The sequence below is a fragment of the Trachemys scripta genome, chromosome 2 (genome assembly GCF_013100865.1).
Source record: "Trachemys scripta elegans isolate TJP31775 chromosome 2, CAS_Tse_1.0, whole genome shotgun sequence".
Classification (NCBI taxonomy): Eukaryota; Metazoa; Chordata; order Testudines; family Emydidae; genus Trachemys; species Trachemys scripta.
The window spans coordinates 48,056,147-48,080,520 of NC_048299.1; the positions used below are offsets into that span (position 1 = coordinate 48,056,147).

The following is a 24,374-nucleotide window of genomic DNA, read 5'->3' on the forward strand; positions in this document are numbered from 1 at the left end:
GCTGTTCAGATGTGGGTATACCACTTGAACCTTCAGATGACATGTTGGCATATTCTTAGTTCTTGGTATGTTCTTCATCTTGGTTGGTTTTTGAGGCCTTTGTGTGGAAAAACTGTTGTTTTTTATCTTTTCATTTTAATTTTGACCTGCAACATTTAAAACAGATATGAATAAATTAAATGTTTTGATAGGATAATGCAAATTAAACCAAAACACATAATTTTAGATTTCTAAAACAAAAATATTAAAAAAAATAAAAAAATATTTAATTTAAATTGACCTACAAAATTTATTATAATATAATACAAATGTTTAGTATAGAAACTCCCTGAGAGAACGACCTCTTGAGATAGTGACGATGCAAGATAACGACCTTGGCAAATAATGCATTTTAAAAATCTTGGCCGACTAGGAAATGTGCATTTATATAAGTTTTCCAGTCACAAATCTAGCATTCCGGAGCAAACTCACTAAAACATACTAAATCAAGTTGTCCCAAGAATGAGAAAGTATATTAATTCCTTCCATATCTATATAAATTTTAATGCCATATCAATAAAAAAAAAGGCGTTATTACTGTGGCTGCCCGGTTGCTGTAAGCAAGTTTTGTATGTTTTCATTGGCAAGGCGATTTGGTGCTAACTCTCAGCCCCACATTTTAAACATCAAAAACACCAATAAACATCAGCTTTTGAATTTGATGATTTACTGTTGTTTATCAATCATAATTTGAAATTATTAGGCCAACCAACATCATTGAATCGAATGTGGCGTTGTCATAACAAATGCAGCTGTGTGAAAAAGCTAGTCTTTGGTCATACTTTTCACAACTACTAAGCCTTTTACAAGTATTTTATCATATATATGCTTTTAAAGTGTGTATTAATGTTTCAATTTCAATTAAAATTTCCAATCAACAACTAAATGGATTTTTTTCCAACTAGCAAACGGGCTTCCCGAGGTGCTGCGCTAGGTGGCTGGTGGCGATGCGGGGCCGCGGCCCCTGGTGCACGACCCCCATGTGGAACAGTCCCGAGGCTCGCGCCGCGGACGCGCTCTCAGCGACAGGCCACAGATCCCCTCGAGCGGCGGGAAACCAGCACTTCCCCTTTCCGACGAGTACAGCAGTCGCCCTGGCAACAGGGGCGGCATCGGGGCGGGGCTTCCTCTCAGGCCGCCAATCGAACGTGACAAAATCCGTTACCGACGCACTGGTGACGTAGTCAAACGGCGCGTCTTATGGCGTAGAAAACGGGGGGCGCTTGGCATCTCTATGTTGGGGTTGTCCGGAGACCGACCCCGACCCCGGAAGCGAAGGCGCCAGTGGCAGCGTCGTATTCGGTTCGGGAGAGCGTCTGAGGCGGGTGCGCGGTGAGTGAGCGGAGCTTTCACGGCGCGCGCCACAGGGTGGGTTTCCAGAAATGCCCACTTGGCTCCGGGGAAGGCGATTTCTTCAAAATGATACCTAGAACGAGTGTTTCTCAGGCGGGAAAGCTACAAAAAAATCCTCCCACTAATGTGTGAAGGTTCTTTGTAGCAGAGTAATAATAGGTGGGAATTAATGTTTGAATTAAAATCCAGTCCTGTGGAAAAAACCGTACTGAAGCGCTTTGTCTTGCAAAACGGAAAGAAGCGAGCTGCTTAAGAGTTTTGTAAGTGCCTTTAACAATATCATAATATGTGTATGTGCTCCTAATACTATATCCTGCATATGAGTTGGTTTCTTTTAAGTCTCTTTAATGAGACATTACATTTTTGCAAGTTGGCATGGCATTCTCCTCCTTTTCTTGCTACAGAGAAGACATCTGTGCTTTGACAGAGTTTTTTCATATTGCCACATGAGATGAACTTTAGTCTGAGACTAAAGTGGTGCTGAGATACCTCAATACTCATGGTAGTATAATAAAGGAGTAATAGTCACAGAGGGTTTCATACACATGGGAAATTCTGTTTTCCATTCAAAGAAGTCTAGCTGGATATTTTTTCTCAGTAGATATATTATATCAATAACAGACAGAAGAGGGTTGAGAATGGAACCTTAGGGTGATGGGGGAGAATTTTACAATCTCAGCTTAAGTATATACAGTGCTTGAATGTTTGTTTGCCTTAGAAATAACTCAAGGCCTTGTCCTAGTTTTAATTTAAAGATGAGTTAGGCAACTAAAGAACAAATATAAAAATCTGTGTTTACTAAAACCATTACAATTCCTTTCTTAACAGTTTCCATGTGGATGGACATCACCTGTGTCTTCCTACAGAATTTTAAATCACTTGCATTGATCTGTAATTGCAAACATGAGTGGCTCCAAACCTGATATTCTTTGGGCTCCACACCATGTTGATAGATTTGTTGTATGTGACTCAGAATTGAGCCTCTATCACATTGAGTCTGCTGTGAGTTCAGAACTCAAAGCAGGGTCCTTGCGATTATCAGAAGAAACTACAGCTACATTATTGTCAATAAATTCAGACACGCCATACATGAAATGTGTGGCTTGGTATCCTAAATATGATCCTGAATGTCTTCTAGCCGTTGGACAAGCAAACGGTCGAGTTGTCCTTACCAGTCTGGGCCAGGATCACAACTCAAAGTCCAAAGAGCTGATAGGAAAAGAATTTGTTCCAAAACATGCACGGCAATGTAATACCTTAGCGTGGAATCCATTGGACAGCAATTGGCTTGCTGCTGGCCTAGATAAACATCGGGCTGACTTTTCAGTATTGATCTGGGATATAAGTAGCAAATACACTCCAGAGAGTGCAGTTGCCACAGAGAAAGTGAGACTTTCAGCTGGAGATACTGAAGCTGGGCTGGTAGTGACAAAGCCACTTTATGAATTGGGACAGAATGATGCTTGTCTTTCTCTTTGCTGGCTTCCACGGGACCAGAAACTTCTTTTAGCTGGAATGCACCGAAACTTGGCTATCTTTGACCTTAGAAATACAAGCCAAAAAATGTTTGTAAATACCAAGGCAGTTCAGGGAGTGACTGTAGACCCATACTTCCATGATCGTGTGGCTTCCTTCTATGAAGGTCAGGTTGCCATATGGGATCTCAGAAAATTTGAAAAGCCTGTTTTGACCCTGACAGAGCAACCAAAGCCCCTAACAAAAGTAGCTTGGTGTCCAACAAGAACTGGACTGCTAGCTACTTTAACTAGGGATAGTAATATTATTAGATTGTATGATATGCAGCATACTCCCACACCTATTGGAGATGAAACTGAACCTACAATAATTGAACGAAGTGTGCAACCATGTGAAAACTATATTGCTTCCTTTGCATGGCATCCCACAAGTCAAAATCGAATGGTAGTTGTGACTCCCAACAGAACTATGTCTGACTTCACAGTTTTTGAAAGGATTTCTCTGGCATGGAGTCCAGTTACATCTCTTATGTGGGCTTGTGGCCGACACTTGTACGAATGCACAGAGGAAGGAAAGGCTAGTTCCTTAGAAAAAGACATAGCCACTAAAATGCGTCTCAGGGCTTTATCCAGGTATGGCCTTGATACTGAACAGGTCTGGAGAAACCATCTTCTAGCTGGAAATGAAGATTCTCAGCTGAAGTCACTTTGGTACACTCTGCACTATATCCTTTAAAATGTAAAATAAGGGACGTTGTAAAGGAACCTTGTATGCAGATCAGTCTCTATATAAACAATTTGTATTTCTTACTGAATGTGTAAAGAGCTTATAATGGAAACAGAGCAAGATATTGCAAATACTTTCTGAATATTAATCATAAGAATTGAAATTCTACTTTTCCAAATCCCAGGGGAAAAAATAATGGAGGAAAAAACATATTGTCCTAGTATTTTTCTTTCCAGGTGTGTGTTTATGTCCTTCATCTCCCCAGGACATTTCAAAATTCCCTTACAGGCAATCCAATACCCATTTGCATGATCAGGGTAATGCTTACATTTCATTTAAATTAAATATGGTCTCTTTATTTTTTGTAATTGTATTTTAGGAAATGTTTCATTGTTACAAGTGAAATATCTACTCAGTGTATTGTAAGAACTCACTAATGTTCATAAAGCACTTTGAAGATTAAAAGTATGTAAGTGCTAAACGTTTGTTTTCATGCATGATTGCATAGGACTCTAAAAATCTACCTGAATAGTTCCAAACCTTTTAGACAGTTGTATACTTTTCCTGATTTAGGGCCCAGTCACATTTACAAACCTGGAGGCAGTTAAATAATTCAGAATGTAGAAGTACCCCCCCTGCCTAGTGGAAACGGGGTCCATTCCATGCTATATCCATGGCTACTATTTGGGTGAAAAGCAACACATGTTTGTGGACAAACTGTAAAAAGCAGTCACCTTTTGCTCCCTGCGCACTTTCACTAAGGGCTTGTCTACATGGGAAAATTTACCAGCATAGTTATACCATTATAATTATACCTGTAAATTTCCCCATGTAGATAAGCATGAATATTTACAGGCTATGGACTTGTCTGTACATACAGTTATTCAGAAACAGCTCTTCTAGAATATGCCTTCTTTCTGTTTAGCTACATCCACTTTGAAAATGGGTTAAGATAAACAGGAACAAGGCACTTTTGGAATAGGAGTGTCTACACATGGACTTATTCAGGAATAATTTCATGTATAGAAAGAGACTTCAACATTTAGCGCTTGACACTTTTGGATGCTGGGTAGGCACTTAAGGGGAGAATCCATTAATTAAGTTTCTTGTTGAAGAGACTCGACCTTTCTCCGTTCACCTTTTCCCTAAATTTAGTCCCTTTAGATTTTTGCTTATGTAGACTGTACCTGCCCTTCATTTTTTTGAGGGGTGCTATTCGGAATCCTAGTGAGTGAGCTGGGGCCAGCCAACCCATAAACAAATTAGCAAGTAAGGAAATCTTCTTTGACAACAGTGCATGGTACCATTTTCTTACATCATGTTAATTTATTAAAATTTAGTAGTTCATTTTGCTTACAATGTTCCATTAGTGTGGTGACCTGCAGGTGACCATCCTATTGTGGAGAGGCTGGTATGTAAGACTACTTGAATGGGAGCACATTTGAAAGAATGGGGTCTTTTTCCTGTAATTAAACATTAAGACTTTTTCATGTTTCCTATACGTGTGAATACTTATGAAACAGTATACTGAAGATATGGATCAGAAGCTTACAGGAAACAAAGGGTCCTTAGTTTATGCAGGCATTAAATCAATTGTGAAGTCATCTTTGGGTAAGAACATTGCTACTTTAATAATAATTCTACTGCAGCATGTTTACAAAAACTTTGTGTAGACCGTATGGTTTGTCACATGTACAAAATTGTTAACTTGTTAGAATGCACGTTACAGTATATGGAAAAAATGAATATACAGAAAGATGATGCAGAAGCACAAGTAAACATTAGTTTCTAATTGGCTCTTGGATAAATCCCCGTATATACTCGATCATAAGCCACTTTGTTTATAAGCTGACCCCCTCCTCCTACCCCCCCCCCCGATGGATAAGTAAAAATGGAAAAATTTTATAACCTGTTCATAAGATGACCCTATAATTCAGGGGTCAGCAAACTTTGGCTCCCAGGCCATCAGGATAAGCTGCTGGTGTCTATGAGGATGTCTCTGACCTGACTGGAGCTGCTCTGGCAGGCTGGGCGGTGCAGCTGCAGCCTGCTCCGGCGGGCCAGAGTGGGCCGCGCAACCGCAGCATGTTTCAGTGGGCTGGGCCGGGCAGCGTGGCCGCAGCGTGCTCCGGCACCCAGGTGGCATGGTCACAGCCTGCTCTGGGGGCTGGGGCCAAGCGGCACGGCTGCAGCCTGCCAGCCCTGGTGCTGCAGCTGCTTTGGAGACTGGGGGGAGAGCAGTGTGTCCAGAAGTGGAGACAGACTGGCTCTGCCTCTTCCCTTCTGTCTCTGCTGGTTGTGCTGCCTCTCCTTGCTGCCTCTGTTGGGGGGACGGGGTGGGGACTGTCCCACCTCTCCCTCTTTATACCTGTTCATAAGCTGACCCCCGTCTCTGGTGCTTCCCTTTTTTTACTAAAAAAAATTCAGCTTATGAACGAGTATGTACGGTAATTTGAAACAAAACCATTTTTCTTGCAATAGCACCCAGAATTTCTGGTTTGCTTTGAAAGTCCGTTAACGTAGCGCAAGATGGGTTTCAACCTATTGGAAAGGTCATGAAGATTTATTTCAAACATTGCTTTTCCTGATGTTATGTAAAAGCTTGAAAATGATTCTTTTTCTGTAATCATTTGACAATATAATTTTTTTCTGAGTAAGAATGCAGCAGCAGCCAAATAGACTTTGTACTGGTTACTACTTTGTATATGTCAGAATAATATAATCAGTGATGTAAACCAAAATACCGAGTAAGTGCTCCATGTGTGTGAAAGAGACAGGGGTGTGTGTGTGTGTGTGTGTGTGTATATATATATATATATATATATAATCACCCTCTATCTACATGCCATGTGCTTGCTTAGCTGAATAAAAAGATGTTTCACTTGTATCAGTCTTGCTTCAAGGAGCTTATAGAAGGTGTGGCTAAACCCCTTGAAGCAAGAATCATGTCTTTTTATTCTGGGAGGCACCTGGAACGTGTTCGGCTGCTGAACGAAATAATGAACTGTAGAATTCTAGTAATAACAGAAGCATGTGCTGTTCTGTCACCTCTTTCCATTTTAAGCTTAATTTTTGCTTTTTCAAATCCGAAAATCTTGTTACAAAGTTCATAGGAGCAATGAAGGGTTTCCAGAATGTTGTGTTGGTAAGAAGACTTGATTGGAAATAAGTATCAGTTTAATGTACATGCTAAGAAGCCATGTATTTACAACAAATTCTATTCTATACTAATGCTAAAACAAAAGTTTAGTAAATGTTCCTTTGTAAAACTAACTTTGTTTTCAATGAAGCCTGAAATTAAAATGTTGCAAATTGTCTGTCAAATAATTTAAATTGTGTTTCTTCTTAGGAACAACAGAGAATTTGAGGCATAGCAGGAGTGGGTCCGATAGGCAGGCAGATATTATTCAGTATCTAAGTGAGGAGAGGTCATTGGCCTTGCAGCTCTGTGGGTGGATAAAGAAGGGAACAGATCTAGACGTGGAACCCTTTCTAAATTCTTTGGAACAAGAAGGAGACTGGGAGAGAGCTGCTGCTGTGGCACTTTTCAACTTGGACATACGGCGAGCAATACAGATCTTAAATAAAGGAGCTTCTTCTGAAAAAGGTATATTTTTGTACCTTCTAATTTTTTATTTTTATTTTTTTGGTTGCGGATAACTTGCCTTACTGTTACTAGATCAGTTTTCCCTTCCATAGAAACCCCATCAGGGCATTAATGGCAGCAAGTGGACACCCACCCTTGATACACTTAATTCAGTGAGGGTTGGATTGGGCCCCATGTTGGTGAGGGGTGAAAACATTATCTAGTATTTAACCAATTCTAATCTGTTGCTTCCTTCTTTAATGCATTATTGGTCTTAGTCTCTTGAAAGAGCAAGGGATGATCTCATGCCCTGTACAAAATACATCCACTAGAACCCTAGAAATGCTGATATCTAGTCCAGTACCCAAGACCAATCTTTTTCTTTTATGGAGGTGTGTGTTTCAGTTTTATATTATGTAAATAGATTGCTTTTCATTAGTTTAATGTTTAGTGATGCAGGAAGCAAGCAAAGTATGTCTGAATGTCAGCATATGTGGGCTATTTCAGATTATAGTAAAGTTCTTATTGAACAAGTGCTTTTTAAATTTTTATCACTATACTTGGTGGTTTTTGTTAATCAGGTGATCTGAACCTCAATGTAGTAGCAATGGCTTTATCAGGATATACAGATGAGAAGAACTCCCTTTGGAGAGAAATGTGCAGCACTCTAAGATTACAACTAAACAACCCCTACTTGTGTGCCATGTTTGCTTTTCTGACAAGTGAATCTGGTTCGTATGATGGAGTTTTGGTAAGCAAATTTGTCATACTAAACCTCCTTTAACTGTATACATACAGAGGCCTATATATGAATTCTTTGAATTTAATTCTAATTAGAATGTATTCTTGTTTACTTCCTCCTGATGCTCATTGTTTTCTCATGAATATTTCCTTTTAAAAAAAATCCTATGATATTCATGAATAATCTATAAAGATGGAATAAAATTCTAGCTAAAAATGTCGAAGTTCACTTCATAGTAAAACTTAAGAGTTAATTTAGGTTTTTTTTCTTTAATTGTAAACTCATTGTAAAACTATACAAAACTACATGAATAACCCTTTAAAATTATAGTTGGGATCTTCTCTCTTTCAAACAATAAAAGACAATGTTAAGAAAATATTTAAGCGGGTAGGGAAGCAAATGAGTGAGAAGATGGTAAAAGGGGAGGGAAGGGAAAACAAATAGAGAAGTTAATCAGATTTCCCCCCATGTTTTCCCTTAAGTGAGCATTCCAATTCACTCAATTGTCGTCTTTGTTGTTTTCTAGCAAATTTAAAAAACGGAACTTTTAAAATTATTTAAAAGATTGACTACCTTGCTTAGGCTATCTTCTGGAAAAACAAATCAAAATTTCTTAAAACAGCTGGCATAATAGAATAGGGGAATCCTATGCATAGGGCCCTACCAAATTCATGGCCATGAAAAATGCGTCACGGACCATGAAATCTGGTCTTTTTTGTGTGCTTTTACTCTAAACTGTACAGATTTCACTGGGGAGACAAGCGTTTCTCAAATTGGGGGTCCTGACCCAAAAGGGAGTTTTGTGTGTGTGTGTGTGTGTGTGTGTGTGTGTGTGTGACGGTATTGCCACCCTTACTTCTGCATTGCCTTCAGAGCTGGGCGGCCAGAGAGCAGCGATTGTTGGCCAGGTGCCCAGCTCTGAAGGCAGCGCCCCAGCAGCAGCAGCAAAGAAGTAAGGATGGCCATATCCTACAATGCCATGCTTGCTTCTGCACTGCTGCTGGTGGCAGCTCTGCCTCCAGTGCTGGGCTCCTGGCCAGCAGCCACCACTCTCCAGCTGCTCAGTTCTGAATGCAGTGCCGCCCCCAGCAGCAACGCAGAAGTAAGGGTAGCAGTACCACTCTTTTTCTCCCCTGCTAACTTTGCAACCCCACCCCCTACAACTCCTTTTTGGGTCAAGTCCCTCAGTGATTGGGGAAGGGAGGCAAGAAAGTGCCGTGCATCACTTAACAGAAACTGTTCTGGCCAGTGTAAGGATCAGAGTTAACTGTCATCAAAGGGATAGCTGTCCAGACATTGTGAAGGAAAGCAGTCATGACATAAAGTGAGGCTGAGATGAATGTTCTCCCTTTCAGCAAATGTGCACCCTCTCTTTCCAGGATGTGGGGGAATAAGAGCAAATGGAAATCTAAGGAGGGTTAGCAGTTCATAGAATAATCCACCAAAACACTAAAAACCAGTCACAGGGGTCTAAGAAGGGATTGGCAAAAGGTAACACAAACATGGCCAACAAGATAAAGGGAAGGATAATAAATAAGTGGTGGCTTTTTTGTTTTTGTTCAAGTATACCTTTTTATTTAAAAAAAAAAAAAAAAAAAATATTCTAGATTTCCCCCCCGCCCCCCGTTTACCTTAAAATTAAAAAAAAAAATAGAGAATTCCCAATGAAAAATACTATTTCACTTTTACAGTGCAAATATTTGTAATAAAAATAGTGAGCACTGCACACTTTGTATACTGTGTAATTTAAATTAGGGCTGTCTATCTAATCGCAGTTAACTCACATGATTAACTCAAAAAATTGAGATGAACTGAAAAATACAGTTTCATTATCATTTTTAGTGCAAATATTTGTAATCAATTGGTATTCTATTGTAACGGCGATTAATCACAATTAAGTACCATAATGCAATCTCTTTATCGTGAAAGTGCAATTTACAAAATCTAGTTGTTGTTGTTACATAACTGCACTCAAACAAAACAATGTAAAACTTCAGAGCCTACAAGTCCCACTCAGTCCTACATCTTGTTTGTCTTAGCAATTGGCTGAACAAGTTTGTTTACATCTAGGGGAGTTAATGCTGCTGGCTTCTTATTTACAATGTCACCTGAAAGTGAGAAGAGGCATTTGTATGGGACTTCTGTAGTCGGCATTGCAAGGTATTTACGTGCCAGATATGCTGAACATTCCTATGCCCCTTCATGCTTCAACTACCATTCCAGAGGACATGCTTCCATGCTGATCTCGCTCATTTAATAATAATAATTTAAAAAAAAAGGCGTTTAAATTTGTGACTGAACTCCTTGGGGGGAGAATAGTATATCTCCTGCTCTATTTTATCTGCCACATATTTCATATTCTAGTAGTCTCAGATGATGACTCAGCACATCTTCATTTTAAGAACACTTTCGCTGCAGATTTGACAAAATGCAAAGAAGGTACCAATGTGAGATCTCTAAAGAGAGCTACAGCACTTGACCCAAGGTTTAAGAATCTGATGTGCCCTCTAAAATTTGAGAGGGAAGAAATGTGGAGCATGCTTTCAGAAGTCTTAAAAGAGCAACATTCCAATGCGGGAACTACAGAATGTGAATCACCAAAAAAAAGAAAATCAGCCTTCTGCTGGTGGCATCTGACTCAGATGATGAAAATGAACATGTTGGTCCGCACTGCTTTGCATTTTTATCTAGCAGAACTTGTCCTCAGCATGGACGCGTGTCCTCTGGAATGGTGGTTGAAGCATGAAGGGACATGAATATTTAGCGCATCTGGCATGTAAAAAATCTTGCAATGCCAGCTACAACAGTGCCATGAGAACACCTATTCTCACTTTCAGGTGACGTGAACAAGAAGCAGGCGGCATTATCTCCTGCGAATGTAAACAAACTTATTTTGTCTGAGTGATTGGGTGAAGGATGGTGTGGAGGATGGTGTGGACTGCACTCTCAGCAAGTTTGCAGATGACACTAAACTAGGAGGCGTGGTAGATACACCTAGAGGGTAGGGATTGGATACAGAGGGACCTAGACAAATTAGAGGATTGGGCCAAAAAAAAATCTGAGCTTCAACAAGGAAAAGTGCAGAGTCCTGCACTTAGGACGGAAGAATCCCATGCACTGCTACAGACTAAGGACCGAATGGCTAGGTAGCAGTTCTTCAGAAAAGGACCTAGGGGTCACAGTGGACGAGAAGGTGGATATGAGTCAACAGTGTGCTCTTCTTGCCAAGAAGGCTAACGGCATTTTGGGCTGTATAAGTAGAGAAATTGCCAGCAGATCGAGGAACGTGATCGTTCCCCTTTATTCGACATTGGTGAGGCCTCATCTGGAATACTGTGTCCAGTTTTGGGCCCCACACTACAAGAAGGATGTGGAAAAATTGGAAAGAGCCCAGCAGAGGGCAACAAAAATGATTAAGGGTCTGGAACACATGACTTATGAGGAGAGGCTGAGGGATTGTTTAGTCTCCAGAAGAGAAGAATGAGGGGGAATTTGATAACAGCCTTCAACTACCTGAAGGGGGGTTCCAAAGAGGATGGAGCTCGGCTGTTCTCAGTGGCAGATGATAGAACAAGGAGCAATGGTCTCAAGTTGCAGTGGGGGAGGTCCAGGTTGGATACTAGGAAACACTATTTCACTAGGAGGGTGGTGAAGCACTGGAATGTGTTACCTAGGGAGGTGGTGGAGTCTCCTTCCTTGGAGGTTTTTAAGGCCTGGCTTGACAAAGCCCTGGCTGGGATGATTTAGTTGGGAATTGGTCCTGCTTTGAGCAGGGGGTTGGACTAGATGACTTCTTGAGGGCCCTTCCAACCCTGATATTCTATGAAGAAGAAATGGGCCTGAGTGGACTTTGTTTTATTTTTTGAATGCAGTTATATTTTGTACATATTTCTACATTTGTAAGTTCAGCTTTAGTGATAGAGATTGCACTACAGTACTTGTATGAGGTGAATTGAAAAATACTATTTTGTTTCTTACAAAATACTTGATCCAAAAATACTTGCAAATATTTGATCAAAAATAAATATAAAGTGAGCACTGTACACTTTGTATTTTGTGCTATAATTTAAATCAATATATTTGAAAATGAAGAGAGAAATCCAAAAATGGTTGTTAAATTTCAATTGGTATTCTATTGTTTAACAGCGCAATTTAAAAATATTAATCTTGATTAATTGCAGTTTTATCGTGATTCATTTGAGTTAATTGCATGAGTTGACTGTTATTAATAGACAGCCCTTCTTATAATGTATGACTGTAGAAAGGAATTGTATGGTTATCCTCTGATTATGTTGCCAGTATGTGGTACCTTCACAATTGTTCTCTGAACCTGTTTAGGAGATAAACTTGGTTTAACTGTTTGGTTTTCCACAGAATGCTTATAGGTTAATCTGTAACTATTAAGAGTTCTAACTTTGGGCTCTTGGTCTGTATGGATGAAAGATTAGAGGAGCTGTACAAATATTCAGTTAGTTTACCCATAAGCCAACAGCTAGAAAGATATATCTATCTTGTTTAAATAGACTGAGTTCTTTGGGGTCGGGAGTCTCTTACCCTGTTTGTAAAGTGCCCAATACAATGGGCGCAGGTCTCATTTGAGGTCCCTAGTGCTACTGTAATACCAATAATAAATAACAGAAGTATTGAGGTTATTTTAATGTCTCTAATATGATTTTTTTTTTTTTCAAGAAAGACAATTTAATAGCATCATCTACTTTTCCTCTTCAGTTCAGCACCTCCTCCCATCTTTCTTCTCTCTCACTTGCACATGTTTTCCAGCCTTCTCCCTTTTTTCACCCTGCATGTATCCCTGCTGCTTGGATGTATTCTCCACTATACATGCTGGAAGCAGTATGGCCCAGCACTGTGACTTGCCAGCTTTTCATAGACTGAAGTGCAATTTATTGGATCAGGCTCTTTGCCATTGTGGTAGATTGCCCCTGGTAATGGTTTTGTGACTAAGCCTAAGCATAAAAAGGTACCTGGTACTTGAAAGAGTTAATATCACAATGTGAGGGCACCTCTTATTCAAGTGCATAATGAAATTCATGTCATTAGTTATACAGTAAGCCTACTGTTCTGTTTAGAAACGAGTGATTTGGAAATTTGAGCTTTATATTGCCATATGTATCTATCTTTCCCCACAGTATGAGAATAAGGTAGCAGTACGAGACAGAGTGGCATTTGCTTGTAAATTCCTCAATGATGCACAGGTGAGTGTGTTTGAATATTAGCATAAGCTGATATGCCATCCTGTATCTTTAATCAGAACCTCTTATAGAACATTCTAAAAGTGTGAATAATGGAAGTAATGATACAATGTGTTCCTTTCCTGGAAAATAAAAAGGAATATATTAACTATTGTATAATCTGAAAATCTGATTTCCACTTGTGATAATTTAAGGTCAATATTAATACTTTCACTATTTTTATAGCATGTTAATGTATTTCTAATAGGATACATATACTGTTAATGCCATAGTCATTATAATCCCTGATATATCTTTACTAGCAATTTTATAATTACAGTGTCTTATTCCACAACTGATTCTGCATAGGTGATTTCCCATTTAATTCAGTGGTGCTTCATGCTGACAGAGTTCTGCTTGCATGGTGTCAATGGCTGGATCAGGACCAAACTGTGTAGAGGAGGTTTTCACAATCTGTCTCTTGGTTGTCCTTCCTTCTCCTTTGTCTGGCTCACATACACATGGTCAGGTTAGCAAACAAAAATTAAGCATCCTTCAATTAGTGATCTTATCTAGGCATGTGAATTTGTTTAATCTGTTTTCATGGGAAATGGTTAAACACTTTTACATGCCTGTAACAAACTAACCTGATTAAGCTACACAAACTTTCTTTGCTGTTTAAATGCTGCATAAATTGTTGTCTAACTGTGAAGATTCTCTTTTAAAGAGAATGTGTGTTAATCTCTAAGACTTGACTTCAGAGTGTTTTTTGTACTGGTAGAACAGCAAACGCTTATATTCCAGATTAAGTTAAGAGAAATCAGATAGGTTGTTTGTTTGACAGTAGGAAAGGGTATTTTTAAATTACTGAAATGGTGGCTCATCTTTTGTTTTCCCACCATGTGAGGAAACTTGAGTATGTTTGCCAGGATTTTGACTCTGATGCAATGAAGTGGATGTTTCTGTATTTTAGATTCATTTTTCTGCATAAATTCCAGCAGATACCTCTTAGGGAGAAAATTAATCAAAAAGTTGAAGTGTTAGCATGTGCTAATTGGTCACATTAAAAGTCATGAGAAGAAAATGAAGGTGGAAATCCTTTATTTTTGTAGCTGAATAGATTCATTGAAAAGCTGACAAATGAATTGAAAGATGCTGGGAACTTGGAAGGAATTCTGCTGACAGGACTGACAAAAGATGGAGTGGACTTAATGGAAAGTTACGTTGATAGAACCGGGGATGTCCAGACAGCAAGCTATTGTATGCTCCAGGTTAGTATTTCTCTCTGAAGTAATTTCAGGTTACTCCATTATTCTTCAGCACTATAGTAATAAATCTTTATATAGTGAACTGAAAAGTACTTCTTGGCATGTATTAAAAAAATGATATACCATGTATAGCCTATGTAGTTTACTTTCAGTGTTTCATTTGGCATCTTAGAAGCAGAGGTTCTCGTTGCTCTTTCTGGGGAAAGACATGGAATACTCCTTTCCCCTTCCACTAGCTGCGCTGGGCACACCTAGTCACAGTCTGATACTAATTGAGCTCCCAAGCAGGATCCAGGGATGGTACTCTGAGAAACATCCCAGTACCTTCCTTACTTCCCAGAAACTGGTGGCAGAGGAACTTGGATTCTTACCATGTCATTGCTTCTGGATTGTGTTGGCAGAGTTGCTGTCACCACCACCACCATTGACTTTCATACCTACCTTTTGGATAGTGAGTTTAGTCTTCTGATGTCTGGTCCTACTTTTAAAGTCCCGTGGGTCTGGGTTGTTAAGGGATATCGGAGTACAAGTGTTTTCTGCCTGACAAGAAGACTTAAGCTGGGGTAAGTATTAGATACACTGGGGCAGAGCTTGAAAAGTGTATGTTACTGAATGTATCCTGCCATGTCATTACCCCCATTCTGCTGTGTTCTACATTTTTGATCCTGTACACATGCTGGCTCCCTCTCCCCTTCAGATCTCTCCTCAATTCTGCCTTTTCCCACATTCCCTCCCTTGTACAATACACACAATGAAAATACTAGTTTAAAAAAACCTACCCTAACATTGTGTGCCATGTTACTATAGCAACTGTGTGAAAGCACAGCTTTTTCACACTTGTTTTACATCCTCCTCCCCTTCCTGATGTTATACCTCCGTGTCCTGTCTCTTATTTGATTTTAAATTGCAAGCTCTCTAGTGGGGATCATGTTTGTGTAAAGTGCTATTCACTTGTAAAGCACTATGTAGAAATGTAAAAAACAAAACTTCCTTGTTAATAATAATCAAACTGTGAATTAAAATATTGAATACTTGGACAATAAGCATATCATGCTCCTAACAAAGCTTGGTACAAGTATAAGATACATGGGTTTCTGAACAGTACTAAAGCGTAGTATTGCATTATAGCTCATGTTTGCTGAATTTTTGTATTTAATAGATAATTTTGAATGTTTCCTTTAGTCATACTACATTGTACTGCTTCAGATATCTTTTACTAAATCATGTGAAACCCTCTGAAGAAATACTTGTATTGTGGGGGGCTGTAAAATATGTATTAGTCTTACCGTTAATATATTGCAGTTAACGTTTAAAACAAATTGGCAGCAGCCCCCAACCCCAGACCCTGACCGCTGTCGGGTTAACAATTAAACAGTTAACTAATATAATTTGAATAATTTAAACGGGTACTTTTAAAAACTCTATTTACATCCCTAGTATTGTATATGTTGGTTTATTTCATGCTTTAGGGTTCTCCGTCCGACATACTTAAGGATGAGAGGGTTCAAGATTGGATTGAGAATTACAGGAATTTGTTGGATGCTTGGAGGTTCTGGCATAAACGAGCAGAATTTGACATCCATAGGAGTAAGCTGGATCCCAGTTCAAAACCTTTAGCACAGGTAAACATGAATTATATTTTTGTGAGCATTTAATAAGGTAAAAAGTTAGTCCTTCAACACCTCATCCATAGGGTTTCCTTTCACACATTCATCATAGTGTCTGCTCAGACCTAGCACAGCTTTGTGCCTTCAGTAGGTCCAGACCTTCCAACCCTTTCTAAAGGATTTGGGACCTTCTTGGACCCAGGGATCCTGTCCATTTGCTGGGGAAGAAGGCTGTGAGGCATTTTAAAACCAGGCTGTTTATCTAAAATTTCCTGTCTATTGGCCCCTGGAAAATTGAGTGTGAACTAGTGTATGTACACCTCTCTGGAGGGTACCTTCAAAGGGCTGACAATGGAGGAAGTGCATTAGCATCCCTCCTCCCTATGAGAGAGGGTACATATTGCCACAACACATACACAATTGCCTTTTTAATGCAATGTACCCCAAAGGTATTCAATAAGGTTTAACTTAATTCATTAGATTTGTTCAGGATATTGTCAGTCTGTCACACATACATAGAGAGGCACATACTCATTGTTAGCCACATCTTGGCCTCCACCAGCAGAAAGGAAGGCCTGGTTTAAGGCCATGTTGAAAATGTTGCTGCAAGAGCCTGTTAAATGTGTGTAGGGCAGGCAGGGTGGCGGTGGTCTGACAAAAAGCTGCAATCCTGATTGTTAGATGAGAGAAAATAGTACTGAAAAAATCCAGTTTCCCCTTACAAAACAGTGGAAATGAAATAAACTTTCAAGTCTTTTTATTAAAGTAAGCTCGTTTTTGTTCAGTGTTTTTTAGCAGGTGTTTATATAATCATTTTAGAAGAGTAGAAACAGGCCTTTCAACAACTTTGATTTCCAGCACTTTCTATGGTGAAAGCAGGTTCCTTCATCCCCTGCTAAAAAGAATCATTCAAACTGCAGCAGTGCATTGAGCTCCACACTCGTCCCATTCACTGTAAGAAAATATTGACACCTATGGTGACAAATATTGATTAAAAAGTGCCCTGAATTTATTTGTGTGTGTGATGTAATATATTTTATATGGCTAAAGACACAAGAATCAATATTTTTTTTCCCTAAAATAGTGTTGTGTAGAGTCCTACAGCCTTGTATCTCTCAAGATTCTAAACTTTTGTATCTGTTTACCTTCATGTTCTGTTTAGAACCTCAGATGGGCACTCCTATGTATATTTCAACTCCAATACTTTGCTGTTATTGACTGTGGGTGTTTTTTAACTCTGTAGCTTGTGGCCAACTGTCTATTCCTAATGAGATTTTAGCCTTTTATCTTAAATCAGCAAAGCAAAACTACTCAATTCATGAACATAACTAGAATGTATTGATTGTACCCTATTGCAAGTATCTCATTCCTATTATTAATTTTGGCTCTTGTCTGTGTTTTTTGTAGGTATTTGTGAGTTGCAATTTCTGTGGGAAATCAATCTCTTATAGCTGTTCAGCCATACCTCATCAGGGCCGAGGTTTTAGTCAATATGGAGTAAGTGGCTCACCAACCAAGTCAAAGGTTACAAGTTGTCCTGGTTGTCGGAAACCCCTTCCTCGCTGTGCACTTTGTCTAATAAATATGGGGACTCCAGTTTCCAGCTGCCCTGGTATGGCACAATTTTAAGAAATTCCTTTTTAATCTTAAAATGCAGTACTATTTAAAGGTGCATGATTAGTGGCCCCTGTTTAATGACATTGCATTTGTATCTCTCTTTCTAGTCTTATTATTTTGAAATACCTCTCTCATTGAGTGAAAGATTCACTGGTTCAAATCCCACCCAGTTCAGTGATGAGACCCCTGATTACAATTATTTGATGCCTGACAGTTTGGAAATTAGTTGTTCCTGACCGTTTGCCTGTAAAATACCTACTCCCTCAATGAACATGGAGGTTACCCTGTCATTGCTAGAGAGCAGGCTCTCCCAAGTAGATGAGGTACATTCTTGCATTGCAGCCTACTGTTCTTCTGTTGCTGCTACTGCCTATGAAGATGTATGTATTGTATGACTCAAGACTTCAGTCTTCTGGAGTCTAGTCACACGTGGGAGAAGTGAGAGTCTAGTAGTCAGAACACAGGACAGGGAAGAACTAAGAATTCCTGACTTCTAATCCTGACTCTAACACAGTTTTCCTTTATAACCTTGGGCAAGTGACTTGACCTCTCTGTTTCAGTAAAATGAGACTAAAACTTAGTTATGTACTTCACAGGGTTATTAGGATCAGCTTTGTTTGTAAAGTGATCCCAAGATGGAAATATACTATAGAATTGTTAAGAATTTCATGCTATAAACAAAAAATAGGTAAAAATACAACTTTACTAAATGGTATTATTGTATCTTTATTATTGTTGACAAATCTGTAAGTGTAGGGTGAAAAACAAAGACAATGGCAGCAAGTTAAAGCCATTAAATATATCCAAGAGACTATGCACTTCTTACTTATTACATGTACCCTAGAAAGTTTTTAGCTAACTGTTTACATTTTACAGTGACATGAATAAGACTTAATCCATGCCTTGAAACTGAAAAAGCACTTTGTATTTCTAAAATGTAATTATATTAAAACTTATTCTCTCTTCTCCTCTCTTCTCCTCTTCCCTGTGACAGGGATGTGTCCTTGATCATGCCCCCTTTTGGCCCTGCAGGTATACAGCCCTCAGCTCCCTCTTGGTGCATGCAATCACTCACTGAGACTTGGTACTGAGAACAAGATCCATCCCACCCCTTGTTGTGGGCGCTCATTAACTTTTTTTCTTTTTTTAGAGTACAAAAACCTCCATTGTTAGTCCCTCAAGTCCAACCCTACTGCTGGTACTGTGGTTAATATTGACAAGTGTCTTCTCCCAAGTTCAGGAGTCCACAGCCACTCTTCCTGGAGCAGAGTTATAGCTTAAATGACTCACACTCCTTAAATCAAGAGTCCACAGCTTTCCTGTTGCTGGATTGTATTTCAAAACAGGTTCACTCTCCTTAAGTCAGGAATTCTCCACTGTCATCCTGGAGCTGGGTTAGAGTTCAGGCTAGCTTCTCCCGAGCTGGCCCCTCTTTACTCAGTCCTTTAACTTATCACCTTAGAGAGGTTAACAGGCAAGCAGTTCTCCTGCTAGAGTCTCTGGGAGCTCCTCTCTCCAGGAGCACCCTCCTCCAACTGAGCTCTAATAGCCTCCTGTCAGGTCCAGGTGCTCATTAGTTAGCTGCCAACCAGACCCCCATGGGAGTTAATTGCTTACAGATGGGTTTGTTCTCCTTAAAGAAGTCTGTCATGGGTAGACTGGGTCCTGACTCCCCAGAAAGGGCCAGCCATCCTGTGATGCTCCCCCATATGTAAAATGTATGTCTGTCTGCAAAAAATTTTATTGCTAACTAGCAAACTAATATGTCCTCCACTGTACTGTCATGAGGTTTATTTCATGGCTGTAACAGCCTTCAGTCTTACTGGTTAAATGCTAAACAAATTGTGTTGATGCTTTCTCTCACTAACCATGCTTATAGTTCAGTACTGTGATATTACAGACATGGAATATAGTATTGTCATACATACACACATCTTTCCCAACTGTTTCACCAGTCTGTCTTAAGACTTCTTTATTACAATTGTTTCCATTTATAGCTTATTGATAGGTTACTATGCGGTTCTAGAGTAACACTCTTCCAAAGCAGAAAAGAAATCCTCGCAATGAAATAGGTAACATTAGAAAATGTAGCAGTTATTGCAAAAGAAATAGTGTGATATGAAGCTATTAATAGGCAAGCAGAAATTACTGTGACAGTAAGAGCTAAAACAGTAGCTTAGCAGTATAATTCTATTGGTTGTTTTATACTTCCTGGTATACTAACATTTTTTCCTGTTTATTAATTTTGCTAATTACCTGTTAGGGGTGGAAATGATTTTATAAAATCTCAGAATAGAAATGTATTGCAAATACTCTCATATGAAACCTCCTGAGAAGCCAGAATGTAGGATCTCCGTAGTATTGGGAGTACCAAAAAGTCATGTAAAATACACCTGGTAACACTGTAAACAACTATGATATTTCAAAATATTTGTGCTCAAATGAGAAATACCATATTGAAGAAAAATGTTCACGCTTTCAAGATAGAATCATTGGTGAAATAACTTTTTCTTAACTAATTAGAGTTATCACCCCAAACTAAATGAAAATTAATCAGTTTATTTCTGCTTCCAAATCAAGCTCCTAATTTCAATGTTAAGTTCTTTAATACTCCAATATAGCACAGATATTGACTGAAAGTTTCTTACCTATCCATAGGAGTATCAAAGTCAGATGAAAAGGTGGATCTTAGCAAGGACAAGAAATTAGCCCAGTTCAACAACTGGTTTACATGGTGCCACAACTGCAGGCATGGTGGTCATGCTGGACACATGCTCAGCTGGTTCAGGTAAACTGACAAAATTAAACATGTAGCCGCTCACATAAATTTATATCTAATGTGCCATATCGGACATACTTCCTTGGCTGTCGTGTTCATTATATATTGTATTTACTTGTCTGGTATTACGTAAAAATATAACTTAAGCCAGGCATACACACAAGTGAACCAAGCTTAAGGTTGAGATTTCAGCTTTAACTCTGTATCTCCTGACTTTGAATCAGTGATTTCCAAGTCTTAATATTGCATTAACGCTAGCTTTTGCATGGAATGTATGTCAGCAGAGTCAAATTTCTGCTGCTATCATCCCACAGTGGAGAGTCTGAGAATTTGCTTGAGATTCAAGACAGTTGTGTGTGATTACAAGACACTATAACCAGTAATGGCCAGTCATCCAATTAACCCCTGTGCCATTGTGCTGAAAGCCATGCCCTACCTAGAAAAAGCTGTAAGTGTGAACAAACTTTCTTGGCATATTGGTACTGCTTGATAGTTTGATTTGGAAAGATGTGGGGGAGATCTGTCATGACATAGGGATCAAAGAAATGGCAAATTCTTGTGGGGGGCAGTCATTGTTAGGGGTGGCCCAATGGAAAGGGAAGCTGGCAGCCTACGGAAGCAGTCTGATAAAATGGAGAACTTGCTAGCTGGACAAAAGGCTGCTTTTTATCATGGTACTGGGGGTCAGCTATTGCTCAGGATCTAGGAGAGTGTGTTAATTTCACAAATGTAAATAGCGATTTCACGTTGACCATCCTGACTGTCTTATTTTTAAATTTTGTGTACTGTGTTTAAAAACATATTCTTTTCTATTTTCTCATGTGATGACAGGTGTCAAATGTCAGGTTCATTGGAGTTCTATTCTGACAGTTTAACAGCATGGCTAGGATTAGTTTCTAGGTTATCTCGTGATTTATTGCAAGATGTGGCATGTTGCCCATTAATTATTCTGTGTCATGCACAGTTAGTAGCCTTTTATCCCATTAAACTGTAGGATGTATTAAATTCGTGTCTCCTCTCTCTAGATGTCATGCTATACCTCCTGCAGTTGGTGCCTACTGCTGGCGATATTTGAGCCCAATTTGTCACACTATATTGGACTCCCTGTCTTGAATTTAAACTTTGAATATGGCACCATTTTACATATTAGAAAGATCATTTTCAAAGATGCAGACAGGACAAGGATGAGAGTGTCGTTTTAATTTTATCATAGACTCTAAGGTCAGAAGGGACCATTGTGATCATCTAGTCTGACCTCCCGCATGATGCAGGCCACAAAAGCTGACCCACCCACTCCTGGAATAATTCTCTCCCTTAACTCACCTGTTGAAGTCCCCAAATCATGATTTAAAAACTTCAAATCGCTGAGAATCTTCCAGCAAGCGACCCCTGCCCCATGCTACGGAGGAAGGCGAAAAACCTCCAGGGCCTCTGCCAATCTACCCTGGAGGAAAATTCTTTCCTGACCCCAAATATGGCGATCAGCTGAACCCTGAGCACGCAGGCAAGATTCTCTAGCCAGATCCTCTGGAAAAAGTTCTCTGTAGTAACTATTAATATCCCATCATTGACCATAGTTACTAATTACCAGCGATGGCATGTTATTGACCTATTGACTAAAATCACTTTATCCCATCAAACCATCCCCTCCATAAACTTATCAAGCTTAATCTTAAAGCCAGAGAGGTCTTTTGCCCCCACTGTTTCCCTCGGAAGGCTGTTCCAAAACTTCACCCCTCTGATGGTTAGAAACCTTCGTCTAATTTCAAGCCTAAACTTCCCGATGGCCAGTTTATATCCATTTGTTCTTGTGTCCACATTAGTAATGAGCTGAAATAATTCCTCTCCCTCCTGGTATTTATCCCTCTGATATATTTAAAGAGAGCAATCATATCCCCCCTCAGCCTTCTTTTGGTTAAGGTAAACGAACCGAGCTCCTCGAGTCTCCTTTCATACGACAGATTTTTCAAGTTGACTGTGTGAAATTTACTTTCTGAGCTTCTAGGTCCTTTCTGCTTATATTTTCATAGTTTAAAAGGACTGATCTTCTGCTTTCAGATAACTTTTATTGCTGATTTATTCTGTATGCTTTATTACTATTTCCAAATTATGTTCAGCTATTGATTTCTTTGATCATGTTGCTGTACAGATTTACGTTTTGGGAAATACAGGACTGAGATTACAGAACTGTTCCTTTACAATTTTATAATCCCCAGTTTCCTTTCTCATCCAGGGACCATACTGAGTGTCCAGTTTCTGCGTGTTCATGTAAATGTATGCAGCTGGATACTACAGGGAATCTCATCCCAGCAGAGACTGTTCAGCCATAAAACAGAGTTTCAAAATGTGGGGCTAATAGCTGTCCTTCACAGCCTAAATACATACCTCAAAACAAGCAACTCATGAATCACCCATAGTGGAAAAATAAATCATTCTGTTGGATCAGCAGTTTTGGTGTGTGAAGTTTATATGTGCTTCACAGAGCCAGGTGTTGCTGGAATGAACCTTTTTCAGTGTGCCATGTGGACTATAGTCAGTGTGTTGAAGCAGATCCTTTTAGAAATACTTCCACAGGCTTTGTTGAAATTCAAAGCACCCTTCAAGAAGAATTTTTTTTCAGAGTAACACTGAACAATCCATGAATCCGCCATCTGAAATGAGCCAGTGTTATATACTGTTGTTAGTACGAGTTCTGGGCTTTCAAAATAGATAATTGAAGACTGTTATTGAGAAAATCCCTGGGTTATGCTGTAGCTTTCTGTTTTCATTCATCACTGCTCATTATGTACAAAGGATACTTTTACTTTGAAATTCTTTCAAGAGTCCAGCTATTAAAACATTTAATTTCCCTTACGGATTTTTCTTGAAAGAAAAGTTGCGTTCATGTAATTTTTTTTTTCTGTATTCACATTTTGTTAATACCAAGACTATTTCAATGCAAGTTTACTTGCATATCTTGCTGTTTTGAATGTAAAATATTTCAGTTTTTTCTTAACAAGAAACAGTTTGAAGAATTATTTCATAAAAAGTGGACTATCAACTTCAAAACAGAATACAAATAAATCCTGATTTTTATGAAGGACTCTGTGTGCATCTAAAATATTATCAAAACTGACATTTTGTAAAAGTTAATCAAATTCAGTTGTCAATTCAAATTATGATTACTGGACCCATATAAATTTCAAATAACATGAAGATTTGAATATTCAGTGTTTAGAAAATCCGGGTTTACCTGCTCTTGTGAAATATGAAATGCACTAATTCAAATTATGCTACAGATTACCAGTAGACGTTGGCCCTCCTCATAAAATTGCACAATTTTTAAAGTTTCTGGTCAAGAGCAGTTTCATAACCTGTTGCTAGTCAGGAACAAAATTCATTAGTGGCGCACTGAGTGTCATTTGGCCACACTATACTTGGCTCTAGTGAGTGTTTATTTGTCCTTGATTTTTATAAGCACCAAATTTCTCACAGAATTAGAAGAAACTGCTTTAAGGTGTGTCTAGGTGTATGTGTGGTTTTTTAACTGGTGAATAAAAATTGATACTTAACACTCGTATTGTCACTCAAACCCCCCCCCCCCAATGTTAAAAGATGGAACACTAGCAATAAAATGGTATCTTATTGCCAGTATTGTGAAAAATTGGTCTTTAAAAAACAACATACTGTAAGATGCAACTGGTTACCAGTATTCCATTGTATTGGCAATAAAGTAGAAGCCAAATGTAAATTATGTATATGATGCCTCACCATGGACTTTTTTTTTCTGATTAAACCTATTGTTTTAATATATTAATTACTTTTCCCTACCCTAAAATTGTTACCTAATTGGTAGTCTTATTTTTAAACTAATTTGTAAAAGGTACTTGATATTTGATTATTTGTACAAAGGCTTGCTTGGAAGAGGGAAAGATTTTTGTCTTATTAGCAGCAAATATTTATTTCTACCTACTCAATTATATTTTGCACGCTTTGTTTGTATGTTGTCAGGG

At 38.9% G+C, this 24,374-nt stretch overlaps 1 protein-coding gene across 2 annotated transcripts; it reads left to right on the forward strand.

Annotated features, from left to right (window-relative positions):
- The first annotated feature begins 1,210 nt into the window (after positions 1 to 1,210).
- Positions 1,211 to 24,040, forward strand: MIOS (meiosis regulator for oocyte development). 2 transcript variants are annotated; one of them, XM_034760513.1, is made up of 11 exons: positions 1,211 to 1,371; positions 2,221 to 3,592; positions 5,107 to 5,205; positions 6,944 to 7,201; positions 7,762 to 7,931; positions 13,070 to 13,135; positions 14,224 to 14,382; positions 15,849 to 16,001; positions 17,394 to 17,598; positions 20,262 to 20,391; positions 22,616 to 24,040. In XM_034760513.1, the coding sequence occupies exons 2-11, from the start codon at positions 2,296 to 2,298 to the stop codon at positions 22,710 to 22,712; spliced, it is 2,634 nt and encodes an 877-aa protein (XP_034616404.1). In that variant the 5' UTR covers positions 1,211 to 1,371; positions 2,221 to 2,295; the 3' UTR covers positions 22,713 to 24,040. The 2 variants fall into 2 exon arrangements, with proteins under 2 accessions (XP_034616404.1, XP_034616405.1); XM_034760514.1 differs by lacking the exon at positions 1,211 to 1,371 and adding an exon at positions 1,381 to 1,652.
- Positions 24,041 to 24,374: the final 334 nt, after the last annotated feature.